A 13,989-nucleotide genomic window follows, 5' to 3' on the forward strand; every position below is an offset into this window, starting at 1 on the left:
GCTACATTCTGCAGAGATGGACACATGGTCAGAGTTCAGATAGCAAGAAATAGTCTAACCACCCAGCTCTGCCCACAAAACAGGCCTAAAGTCATGCACAAACATGTGTAGTACTGGATCTCCAGAAAAACAGATGAAGCAATCTTAACGCTCGTGTGTGTAAATGTGTGCGTTTGTCAGTAAGTAGGTGTGCTTGTATCTGTGCTTGTCAATTTTTTCCACCTTTTTCCCATTAAGTTGATCTTAGTGCACACTGTCACTCTGAAACAAAGGTATAAAAACCAAAAAAAAGTACGCTCTCTTTCTTACACACTGTCTAGGTCCTTCTTGCCTTTTCCCCCATCTGAGTCTGAGATAAATAATGGAAAAGTCAGTAAATGTCACCAGCTCTACATCCATGCTCTGTTAAGATATAAAGAGCTCTATTTCTTTGATGGCATGTCAGCTACAGACCCTTGCTTTAATTCTCATTTTTCTATTTCACAGTACTATCTCCCATGAATCACACAAAACAAGAAACACATTTACATTTAGTGGAAACATTTAGTTCCAGTAAAAGCGTAACACTGCATACTGTTGTGACAAACACAGATTACCACTGGCGTAGCGCTGAAAGAGAAGGCACTGAGGACACACATGTCACCCTGCTGCTCTTTGACAGGTAGGTATTTGTAAATTATTTAATGAAGGCTAAGTAGCTATTGCATTTACCTATATAATGGCTTAAAGCCTGGAAAGGGTGGAATTTTCTCTGCATAATCCATTAGTCATACCTCACTGACAGTGTTTGTGTCATTACTCTCAGAAGGGGCAGGCAAAAGTCCTATTCTGCAGATTTAAATACTCTTTGCACGTTACCTGTCTGATGTGCATGCTGGTATCACAGGTCAAAGGTCGTGCAGAGGTCAGGTCGTTACTGCCCAGCACTGTGGAGATGATTCCATTCCGGTCCACCTTCCTGATCATAGTTCCATCCACAAAGTAAATCAGTCCGTTTTTATCAACCGCAATCCCTGTGGCAACAACAACAAAGAACTAATTACTAATAGAACAGTGACTCCTCCTGTCACTGAAAAGACATACACTGCTAAAATTCTCTGGATTGATCAAGGACTTTTCATTCCAGGATTGCAAGTGAGTTGGTATAATTCTTCTGACAATACTTGTCTGGCTCACAGGGCACATTCCTTTTCATGCTAAACCAAATGTCTCTTCGTGAACTGATGAATACATGCACAGCAACATCGCTAGTATATACTTATAGAATAAGTCAACATCAAATCTGAAAATGTTTCATGATGTTTGATGTATTTAACACATGCTATGTCCATATTCACATGGGTTTACTTATGAAAGCTCAACAAAGGGATATTTTGTAGAGCTATCTTGCATGCCCACAGACATCCAGTTTGAAAGCTTCAGAACCAATTCTGCAAATGATACTTTCGCCGATTTGATTTTCTCTTTCTCTCAAGCAGGACAAAACTTTTAGAATTCTAAACGTGGTTGTACTGTGAAAAACTGCAATCTCATACAAAATTGCTACAGTTGTCAGGGACTAAATCCTAGAAACTGGCTTTCAACAGTTTACACGTCTCTGTGGTTCACCATCAATTTCCTACTGTTACCTTCAAAGACAACAGTTGTCCTACATAAACAGAACAATATGGTAACCAAATGTGTCATCTCCTCCCAACCCTCTTTCATTTAAGGTGCTGTATGTTGGCTTGTGGGGATTCTGCACCAGTTTCTTCTTAGGGACACTGACTGTTCTTTGCTTCAGCATATTGTCAGAGTGCTGTGGCAGAGAGTGCACTGCTTTTAACGGCCAGGGAAAGATGTGAGTAGACTGGTGATTACTGAACCCTCCACACCTTTTAATAATATATAACAAACTCTACTGTCTTTCCAGCTTTTTGAACCATTGTACAAGCCACCAAAATCAGTGCAGAAGCACAATAAACAGAATATCACCAAAACTGACTTGTCAGAGAGACTCGTCTGTTGTTGAACATTTGCAAATTGTTGCAATCAAATGGAAACGTGGAACAGTGAAGGAGTCTGTTGATTTGACTAGACTCAGGACTAGGAAATAGTAGTAGTTGGACTGGCCTTGAAAGTATTCCTACCAGAGAGCAAGACTTGAGTTTAATTTATAAAGCCATTGGTTAATATACATCGCAATTTTCATTTGTCAGAACAGTTTAAGACTTGATGGATGCAACACATTTAAAAAGCCTACAAACAGACATAAGATTACATGCAAGATGAAATGAAATAAGATTCAGTCCTAGGAAAGCGGCAAATTTCCTCTAATTTTGGGCTGTTTGTTATTTACAATACTAAGAGCTATACTTGCAGGCTACAGTGTTATTTACTGAATCCATGGCAACATATATCTACTCTTTTCAAAGCACTGTCCAAAAATGACTTCACTCTGTGACATATTAACTCCCATTATATGAACCCGAAGAGGTACTAAAATCTTGATAAAGTATGCTATAATGCCCGTCTTCTCAAATGGCGATAACTCATAACTACATAACTTTTCCCATAAATAATAAATATTTATGGATCTTGTAATTGTGAGACAGTATATCATAGTTATGAGTTTTCAGTTTTTTTATGTACTTCAGTAACAGAGTTGTTTTTCAGGGGCACAGTTAAACATAGTACTGTCTACCCTGTTATTCAGCTAAGACCCTGTTGTATGTAGCTCAGCGGGGCTACAGATTAAATGTGAGCAAGGTTTAGTGAAAATGTAGATACATGCAGTGATGGCATCCCAAACACTAATGGAAAAGACAAATCCAATTAATTACCCACATTTACTGTCAGGGGCACTATTAGATCTGATACACAAAGTCACAGTAGTACGTGACCCAAAACATGACTGTGGGAGCTGAGGTCCCTCTTTGTCAGTCAAGAAAACAATGCAAGTATGTAGATGAATGCACATATTCAGACCAGCTGGGGGGATGGAGCAAGTATACCACAGACAGAATCAGTTTGAAAAATTGTATATCTTTCTTTGCTACCTCTTAATCACACAATAATCATATATATATATATATGTGTGTGTGTGTGTATATGTATACACTCCCCTCCAAAAGTATTGGAACAATGAGGTCAATTCCTTTATTTCTGATGTAGACTGAAAACATTTGGGTTTGACATCAAAAAATAAAAATGAGACAAGAGATCAATATTTCTGCTTTTATTTCCTGCTTTTATTTATTTACATCTGGATCTCATACACACATAGAAGATATCACCTTTTGTTTGAACCCAGCCATTTTTTATGTGAACAAAAGCATTGGAACATGTGACTGACAGGTGTGTTTTGTTGCCCTGGTGTGTCCTATTACATTGATTATTCAAACAATAAATAGCGCTCAATGTCTACGTTCAGTTTCAGATTTGGGTTTTGCCAGTGCAGACTGCATCTATAGTTAGAGGTATAACCAACATGAAAATCAGAGAGCTGTCTATGAGTGAAAAACAAGCAAGAGGGAAGATGATTAATCAGAACCATTCCACAAACATTGGCCATAGCCAGTACTACCATTTGGAATGTCCTGAAGAAGAGAGAAACCACTGGTGTACGAAGGAACAGACGTAGAACAGGTAGACCAAGGAAAATAACAGCAGTTGCCGACAGAAGCATTGTGAGAGCTGTAAATAAAGACCCTGAAACAACTGTTAGGGATATTAGCAACAACCTCCAGAGGGCAGGACTGAAGATATCACAATCTGTTCACAGAAGATTTCATGAACAAAAGCACAGAGGCTACACCAGAAGAACAAACCACTCAATAGCAAGAAGAATAGGAAGGTCAGGATGGAATTTGCCAAAAAGTCTAGAGATGAGCCTCAAAATTTCTGGGACAAAGTTTATATGGACCGATGAGACAAAGGTAAACGTTCACCAAAGTGATGGAAAGGCTAAAGTTTGGACAAAGAAAGGATCTGCTCTTGATCTCAACCATAAAAGCTCATCTGAGAAACACAGTGGAAGTAATGTCATGACTTGGGCTTTTTCTGGGACGGACTCTTTAATCGTCATTGATGATGGAACACATGATGGCAGCAGCAAAACAAACTCAGAATTCTACAGAAGCATTTTGTCTGCCGATTTAAAGAAAGATGCAGCCAAACTGATTGGGAGACCCTTCATTGTGCAGCAGGATAATGACCCAAAACACACTGCCAAAACAACAAAGAAGTTCATCAGGGGCAAGAAGTGGAAGGTTTTAGACTGGCCAAGTCAATCTCCAGACTAAAACCCTATAGAGCTGCATTTTACCTGCTACAGAGGAGACTGAAGGGAGTAACCCCCCATAACAAACAACAACTGGAAAAGGCTGCGGTAAAAGCCTGGAAAAGCATCAATAAAGAAGAATACAAAGTTTGGTGGTGTCAATGGGTCACAAGCTTGATGCAGTTATTGCAATCAAAGGATCTGCAACTAAATATGAAGTCTTATTCACGTGAATCTAATTTTTAGTTTGTCTGTTCCAATATTCTTGCTCACCTAAAAATTTGATGTTCTGTTGCAAATAATGCTGTCTTCTAAGTTGAGTATCAGATCCAGATGCAAATACCTGGAAATAAAAGCTGAAATGCTGGTCTCTTGTCTCATATGCAAACAGTCAAACCCAAATGTTCTCAGTCTACAGCAAAAATAATGGAATTGGCCTCATTGTTCCAATACTTTTGGAGGGGAGTGTATATATTTCTAAAGACCATGTATATCATGGCAGTTTGCTTAATTAAATCACTGATTAAAAAATAAAAATGATTCTACACTTTTATTCATCTCTTTTGTCTGTGCATGTTTGTACCTTTTGGTCCCAGTAGTTGTGCCTCTGTAGCTTTTCTTCCATCTCCACATCGTGCTTCATCGAATGGAGGACACTGCTCACCTGTACCAGCCACTACTTCTCCATTACCTACAGACACACACACACACACACACACACACACACACACACACACACACACACACACACACACACACACACACACACACACACACACACACACACACACACACACACACACACACACACACACACACACACACACACACACACACACACACACACACACACACACACACACACACACACACACACACACATTTGATAAAGAGAATTCAAGAATCTCAGTTGTATTGACTTTGTGTGTGAAAACACTACATTGACAGCTAAAACAACTTGTTATATTCATCCTGCCAACACGGTTCTTCACTGGGGAAGCTCATGCTTACTGATGAGGTCACGAGCCCCGCTGAGCATCTTGGGCCGGTAGATTCGACGTGAATTGGTGTCCGACACGTATAGCTGCCCTGTCACTGGGTCGGTGGCTAGATAGTAACGGTGTGCAGGGTTGTTGCTACAGAGGGAAGTGGCAGACAAAAGGGAGGAGTGGGTAACAAACACAACACAGAACAAGAAAAAAAAAAAGGTCAGCTTTTACATCTCTATGGAGAGCATCCACCCTTGAATGACAGTCACTAAAATCCTCCATGTGTGCTTGATGATGGTTGCTTCCAGTTCACCATGCCAAAATGTCACCACGTGATCCAAATTCTGACTCAAAGTATTAAAAGGAATATAATCGCCATTGAAGAAGACATGGTGCCTTTTGAAAATAAAATATACGGGTTTCACTATTTGACAAATGGGTTATAAGCTTGGGATGAAATCAGCATCAACAGTTCACATTAACAGTTTGGTTCCAGCAACAGGGAATGATGACAGGGAAATGAAGGAAACTTTCTAGAGTTCCTGATGATGAAGAAGTAATGAACAAAAGGCAGGCTGATGACCTTCTGAAAGCTGAGAAACTGTTAATTTACTGCCAGTGGAGTTCCACGGTGGGTGGTGTGTTGGAATGTGTGAGACAGAGAGGGAACAGAAGGCAGACGGTGTGAGAGTAGGTATTTCAGTGTACATGTTTAGGACTCTTCACTTGATATTCAAGTGTATGTGTGATAAGTGAGAATGAGTCTTTGTGTGGGAGAGAACATTAAAAATAGGTTTGTCTGTCAGTCTGGACAGAGCTATGTGGGTGCAATAGGCCATCACTTGTCTGTGACACACTCTTGATAATGCCTGCCACACTGTCACGCAAAATCCATCACACATGCACACGCACACACACACATGCAGAGGGATGGATATATACATTTACACTCGCCTCTGGCCTAAAGTCTCAGTGGTTGGTGATAATCAGCAGATGATCACAGGCTGTTAATTAAGACGGCTATAAATAGACACACAGGTTGTGTGAATGAGAGTGATTTTCTGTGCTTGTGAAGCCCTTACGGACTGATAAGCATGGCCCTTTGCTTTCATTTGATATTTACTTATGCATAAAAATCTAATTAACAGTAAAACATTTGGAAGAGTCAAAGCAACACCACTGACATATTCCAAAGCTTCAGACAGACCACACAACGGAGAAGGCAAAGCCAGAAATACAGCACTGTCAGGAAGAACTACATTAAACTCAGAAAATCAACCGACCTGGTCATTTTGACAGAGTGTAGCATGAAAGCTATTTCCACCTGCCTGCAAGACTCATCCTATTAATTAAACACAATGGCATCCTGACGACTCAGGCTCCACTTTTATAATTTCTAAACGTTTAATGAGGTTCAGTTTTCAGCTTTATATTCCCACGTGCCAACAGAAGAACTTGTGAGGATGTTTTTGATGACAAGGCCTATTTAAGACATGCCTCAGAGTGTGTGTCTGTGTTCAGCTGAATGCAGAAACACAGCCCGAGGTAGAACTTGACATGTGGATGGCATTTGATCATCTAAACATGCCAGGGCATATTAAAAGATGTGACTGAACAAGATATAGAAAGAAGCAAGGACAGCAGTAGACAGACAAAAGGACGATAAAAGGAGATAAAAAGGGGAAGTAGTAAGGAGAAACGAAGACAATCATAGAATGAGGAGAGGATGCAGGGCACAGGACAGAATAAAGACAGAAAGAAGGAAGAAATCAGGCAAGAATAGGAAAATTGCGGGGAAAATATGAAATGAGGAAAAGAAGGATTTAAGCAAGAGAGGCAACGGGAAGTGAGAAATGGTAGGGCGGATAATAAGAAAACACACTGTGAATAACTAAACATGAAGTCAGAGCCGAAGGTAGGAAAAAAACTTAGTGACAAAGATGATTCTCAGAAGAAACTGTTTTAATTAAAAAGTGAAATATAATTAAAAACTATAAACAGAAGAGTGACTCAAAACACTGTGTTGTCAATTAAAAAGAAGCTAGAGGTATGGCACTGCTGTGTGGATGTTGATTCGTAGATATAAAAGAAGACAGACTTGGATAAAGTACAATTTGAGAAGGGAGGAATGACAGAATGAAGGGATGAGACAGCAGCAAATTGTCAGCCTGAATCACAGAGTTGGCATCGGTATGCTGAGGAAGCTGGAATAGTCGATGTAATGCTGGGATTAGGGCTGGGAAATTTATTTGTACAGTATTTTTCATACACTTATGTCAGTTGATGATACATACACTACCAGTCAAAAGTTTGGACACATCTTTTATTCAATGTTTTTCTTTATTTTTACTATTTTCGACATTGTAGATACATACAGAAGACATCCAAACTATAAAACAAGATACATGAAATTATGTAGCAAGCAAACAATGGTCAAATAACTCTGAATATGTTTTATATTTTTGCTTTAATGACAGCTTTGTCAACCCTTGGCCTTCTCTCAGTGAGCTTCATGATGTAGTCACCTGAAATAGTTTTCACTTCACAGATGTGCCTTGTAAAGGTTCATTTGTGGAATTTCTGGCCTTCTTAATGAGGTTGGGACCATCAGCTGTGTTGTACAGAAGTCAGGTTGGTACAGAGTTGACAGCCCTATTTGACAGCTGTTAGAATCCATATTATGGAAAGAACCAATCAGCTAAGTAAAGAGAAACAACAGTCAATTATTACTTTCGAACTGAAGGTCAGTCAGTCCGGAAGATTGCAAAAACTTTGAATGCATCTCCAAATGCAGTCGCATAAACCATTAGACGCTATGACAAAACATGAGGAACGCCCCAGGAAAGGAAGACCAAGAGTCACCTCTGCTGCTGAGGATAAGTTCATCTGACTTCTGGCTTCAAAAATGGCAAGTTAACAGCAGCTCAGATTAGAGCCCAGATAAATGCCACACGGAGTTCTAGTAGCAGACACATCTCTACATCAACTGTTCAGGAGAGACTGCACCAATCAGGCCTTTATGGTCAAATAGCTGCTAAGAAACCACTAATAAGGAAAAGCAACAAGCAGAAGAGATGTTTGGATCAAGAAATGCAAGGAATGGACATTAGACCAGTGAAAATCTGTGCTTTGGTCTGTTGAGTCCAAATGTGAGATCTTTGGTTCCACCTACCGTGTCTTTGTGTGACACAGAATAGGTGAATGAATGGTCTCTGCATTCATGGTTCCCATTGTGAAGCATGGAGGAGGAGGTGTGATGGTGTGAAGGTGCTTTGCTGGTGACACTGTTGGGGATTTATTCCAAACTGAAGGCACACTGAACCAGCATGGCTACCACAGCATCCTGCAGTGACATGCCATCCCATCTGGTTTGTGTTTAGTTGGACCATCATTTATTTTTCAACAGGACAATGACCCCAAACACACCTCCAGGCTGTGGAAGGACTATTTGACCAAGATGGAGAGTGATGGAGTGCTGCTTAGGTCAGATGACCTGGCCTCCACAGTCACCTGACCCAAACCCAATCTACATGGTTTTAGACCGCAGAGTGAAGGCAAAAGGAGCCAACAAGTTCTCCGCATCTCTGGAAACTCCTTCAAGACTGTTGGAAAACTATTTCAGGAGACTACCTCATGAAGCTCATCCAGAGAATGTCAAGTTTGTACAAAGCAGTAATCAAAGCAAAGGGTGGATGTTTGAAAAATCTAAATTATAAAACATGCTTTAACTTATTTCACACTTTTTTGTTTACTACATCATTCTGTATATGTTCATTCATATTTGATGTCTTCAGTGAAAATCTACAATGTAAATAGTCATGAAAATCATGAATAACTATTGAATGAGAAGGTGTGTCCAAACTTCTGACTGGTAGTGTAAATTAGCGGTAGATTAGTGGTGAGTCCTCCAGACCTCAAAAATGACTAGTCGGAAAAACAGGTGTTTTTTTTTTTTTGCTTCAATGCCACATATCAATAGGATATCATATGTTTCAATATATGATAAAAAATAGTTAAATCATGAATCTGCTTTTGGAGGTGACAATGTTTGGTTAAATTTGGAAACAAAAAATACCTGATTAGGTTGAGTGACAGATTATGTTTTAGGTAAAAGCAGTACTTTGTTATAGACTTTGTCATTGTAGTAACATAATAATGATATCATAAAAAACAAAACACCTCAAGCCCAGATTAAAAATGGCTGATTTAGAGAGCAAACCTCAAGTTTTTTGGAAGTTTGTTCTCTATTTGTGGGCCATAAAAACCGAAAATTGCCCATTTTTAGCCTATTCTGGTAACAGTAAGCAGATCGGTCCCAGACCACCTGACAGTTCTGGAGATTAGATACTTGTTTCAATCCTGTACCTTTCACTGCTTTATAGAATTTTAGAGCCAGGTCTTTGGCATGCAGGAGGCCAGTAGAAAGCTCTAGTAGTGATGTGGTCAACTTTCCAGGTCTTTGTGATGCCCAACACCAGTATTCTGAATCACGCCTCATCAATGTTTTTCAGAGACGTGCAAAGACAGCAGTAAAGTAATTGAGCCTTTTCTAAGTCCTGCTGAGTTACAAGGCCTTTAATTGTTAAAACATTCTTTTGGAGGTAGAATTGTCATAATGTGGAAAAAAATTAGTTGTGAGTTTATAACCCTGACTAAAACTGCTGATCTTTCTTTTTTGGTTCCAATAGCAATTATTAATCCGCCAAGGAACGCGACCGAGTAATGTGACGAACAATGTTGGTTTGTCTGTCTGTTAGCAACATTACTCAGAAACGGACTATCGGATTTGGATGACATTTTCATGGAAGGTCAGAAATGACACAAGTCATGACAAGACATGTTTAAATTTTCACAGCATCCAGAAAAAAAATTTCATCCAAAATGTCACTTTAATTCATTTATCTTACATATATTGTTTTAATTGTGTAAACTATGACTATGTTATGATTACGTTAAGTTTATGTGGAAAAAATATTTGCTTGTATGTCTTAAACAACTATGGATGACCGTGAAAGAATGTAAAGCAATGCATCTGAGAGAGAGAGGGATAAAGAGACTGGAATATAAAACAGAGAGAAAAAATAAGACGAGTAACCTCGCCCAACACCATTTCCACCCCCTGACGCCAACCTCTCTCCTTGCAGGGTCTCCTTGCTGGGGGCTGCTGCTAAAGTGATGATTGTGCTGTTCATCTGAGCTGACAGCAGAAGAATAGGCTCGACTTTGTGTGAACACGTGTCAAGATTAGACAGCGAAAGGAAAGGAGAGTGAAAGAGACAAAAAGGAAGTAGGCAAAAAAGTAAGATGAGTGGGTTTTTATTCTGATGGTACCAAATGTCAAGGCTACTTTCTCACCCACGCTTGACTTTTCTTTAGTTACTTTAGTTTTTCTTTAGTTTATTCATCAGTTACTTGTTTAAGCAAAAATGTTATCACGACAGACATGAATGAAAGCCACACAAAAAATAACAAATAAAGCCTAAAATCCAGAGTTTAAACTTAAATTGGGAGTGGAATGAAAAGAAGGTCAAAACTTCCAAAGGGTTAGTGACTCTTACCTATGTCGGAAATCTTTGTTTCTTTAATACAGTGCAAGCAAAGGCAAGAAAACAGAAAAGAAACAAGAGTTAGTAGACAGATTGATTCTTGATAGGTATTTAGATGAAAATCAGAAGTAACAATTACTGGAAGAGAAGCCACAAGTAAAAATTGAATCCTGTTTCACAGAAATCAGTTAGAGAGAAGATCTGAGATGGATGTTAGATTTGGAAAGCTGAGAAACGAACATTCAAGATGAAGCATGCTTATAAATTCCGGACACAAAATCAGACTTCCTTCAAGATTCAGAGCATTATTTCATCTTTTAGCACTTTGGCTAAACACTAAGTGCTCAAATGTTTATTTCTGTGGTGGCAAAGTGTCCAATCTGGCCACGCATCTATCCATCTCTTTTTTGTGTTTTCAGTTAATGCTTAAAAGTCTTCCAACAGCAATGATGCAGAGATGAACAGTTGAGTGCAGGTGGGAAAGATGCCCAGAAAAGCTGAGGCAGAGAGGTTGTAAAGACTAGGTTTTAATTAAAAAACCAAAAACTCTCAAGTCAATCAGTTCATTTTGACAATTATTTTGTTTAACTCAAATGCAACAACATTTATGCATTTAATGACCTTGGCGAAACCTTGATGAAATGGTTTTGGCAAAGCTTTGCTTTAAAATGGAGTGTGAGTTCTGTGGGTTCTGTGACACTAGAAAATGTATTCTCTGGATTAGGTTCAAATCCTTGATCCAGTAGCAGAAGCAGCAACAGCAGTGGCAGCCAGCCTCCCCCCTCCCCTCTTACCTCAGCTCCATGACACTGGTAACATTCCCAGAGGGGAAGATCCTCCTGATGTAGTTGAAGTCTCCAACGAAAATGCTGCCATCTGCTCCACAAGCCAAAGCCAGGGGCGCCAGCAGCTTGTTGCCCTCTGCCTGCCCATTACAGCTGGGGCAGGAGATACTGCGGCGACGTCCATTTCCTAGGAGGTGATGTTGAAATCCAGTTTTACTGTTTGCAACACTTATTTTCTACTATGAAATGGTGAAAATCTTTTCAGCATTGGATCAAAACTGAGTTTTAACCTATATGTTCTTCACAATATAGACAAATATTCTGCTCGGGTCAATCCCTGGCTTCAGTGTTCTTGTTCAAAACAAGTTGCCCTCGATGGCAGACAAGTGCCCTGCATGCCAGCCCTGCTGCACCTGGTGTGTGAGTGTGAGTGAATGGGAAATGTTGTAAAATGCTTTTCCATCAGTGCATGATTGAGAAGGAAAAAAGATGGCAACACTCCTGTAGCCGTAAACTGTGTACAGGCTCGCCTAGTCTAGTTGGTTTAGCAGAAATCAGTTATTGGTGTCTCTTTCTTGGACTCTAGTAAATTCCTGGTGATTTGGTAAAGATACCTTTAAATCTCATACAGTCAATTGCATATATATATTAATAGTGTTGTGACAGACAGAAAGTTACTCAGATGAGGAAACACTTGTTTCCTATAAGGCATGGATTGAGACTATATTGTATGTGGCAGTGATTTTTCAGTAAAATAATTAGCCCAAAAAGACATCTGTTTTACAGTTTGCTGCTTTGATTCACAACTTTTTCAACCTTGGTGTTTGTACAGTTGTTTTTAGTTTTTGTCAGCAAACTAGGGAAATGAGAAAAGACTAGGAGAAAAAGACTAAGTTACATTCCTCTGACAGCCTCTAGATACTGTCATGTAAGAAAACTGAACACTGCATTTTTATCCAAGAAATCTTATATCCTCTCAAAATAAGAGTACACATGAATGTACACATGTTCAGACTACAGGCTTAAGAATACATATACACTACTATTTTCTACATTGTAAATTAATACTGAAGATTAACACTTTTGAATGAGAAGATATGTCTCCAAACTTCTGACTGGTACATATATATATATATATGAAGATAACATCAAATGAATCAGACACACAGTCTAGACATTGTTAATGTGGTAAATGACAATTCTAGCTGGAAACAGCTGATTTTTAATGGAATATCTACATAGGGGTACAGAGGAACATTTCCAGCAACCATCACTCCTGTGTTCTAATGCTACATTATGTTAGCTAATGGTGTTGAAAGGATAATTGATGATTAGAAAACCCTTGTGCAATTATGTCAGCACATGAATAAAAGTGTGAGTTCTCATGGAAAACATGAAATTGGCTGGGTGACCCCAAAATTTTGAACGGTAGTGTATATATATATATATATATACACACACGTGTGTCTGTGTGTGTGTATGTATGTATATGCGTCTATTTATTTTTTTGAACAGTGCCTCATGCATCAATGCAATGACCTGATTAACACTAATAACAAATGTGCATGCTCAAATAATACTTAAATCTGTGGCCTACTTACCCATGATGCTGCTGATGACAGGGGGCTGCTGGGAAATGAAGATATTCTCACCATTACCCTTGTACAGTATACCTGGAGACAGGATGTAAAGATGAGAGACATATAAAGCACATAGAGATGCATCAGAGAGAAAACACAACTCGACTAGTTCTATTTAGCGTTAATGTCTGTGTTGTGATTCAGAGTGTGGGTATGTGATGTGAGAGATTTTATTACCACAGCTGTCAATCCAAGATATGGCACTGATATTTTCTTAAAAATAAATATTTTGATATAAATATCAGCACCCTGTCATTGGGGTTCACATTGTTGTCAAATTATGTTAGGATAATTATCTTATTATTGATTCGATATTCGACTGGATTTTAATGCACGTTGGAAAGCGAATTATGTCATGAGACTCCAAGGCATTTCTACAGCGAGTAGAGTTGTTATCTAGTTGTTATCTGGCATGACAGATGATCACTTCTAAAGGTTTTACTTTATTCAGTTTAACTACATTAACTAATTATTAGGTGTGCACGTAACAAACAGGCAACGAAGCAACCAGATGTCATCTAATCCAGTCCATCAACATCACTGAATGTTTTGACGCTGTTGCTTTGTTTTTTTAAAAGCATAAACAGTTTTTCAGTGCACTAGTGAACTAAAAAAAATCATTGTTTAAAGCAGATTTGCTTCTCCAACCCTCATTCCCTCATTCCCCAGTGCAGCATGTCAGATAAAACCAAAACTTAAAACACTGGAATTCACTTGTTTGCTTAATGATGCTGATGAACACAAAAGGGCATGCTTGTGTACATGGGC

General features: G+C 39.0%; 1 protein-coding gene across 13 annotated transcripts in view; it reads right to left on the bottom strand.

Annotated features, from left to right (window-relative positions):
* The window catches only part of LOC111562847 (teneurin-3), a 391,758-nt gene that overhangs the window by 35,876 nt on the left and 341,893 nt on the right, over nucleotides 1-13,989 (bottom strand). For 10 of the 13 annotated variants that reach the window (XM_055010067.1, XM_055010068.1, XM_055010071.1 and 7 more), the window contains 6 exons: nucleotides 13,183-13,254; nucleotides 11,591-11,768; nucleotides 10,809-10,829; nucleotides 5,273-5,397; nucleotides 4,845-4,952; nucleotides 859-1,013 (listed from right to left, as the gene is read on the bottom strand). In XM_055010067.1, coding sequence (XP_054866042.1) covers nucleotides 859-1,013; nucleotides 4,845-4,952; nucleotides 5,273-5,397; nucleotides 10,809-10,829; nucleotides 11,591-11,768; nucleotides 13,183-13,254 — 659 coding nt within the window. The remainder of the gene's footprint in view (nucleotides 1-858; nucleotides 1,014-4,844; nucleotides 4,953-5,272; nucleotides 5,398-10,808; nucleotides 10,830-11,590; nucleotides 11,769-13,182; nucleotides 13,255-13,989) is intronic. The other 3 variants (XM_055010078.1, XM_055010072.1, XM_055010069.1) reach the window with 1 other exon arrangement.

Source organism: Amphiprion ocellaris, chromosome 4 (assembly GCF_022539595.1).
Source record: "Amphiprion ocellaris isolate individual 3 ecotype Okinawa chromosome 4, ASM2253959v1, whole genome shotgun sequence".
Taxonomy (NCBI): Eukaryota; Metazoa; Chordata; class Actinopteri; family Pomacentridae; genus Amphiprion; species Amphiprion ocellaris.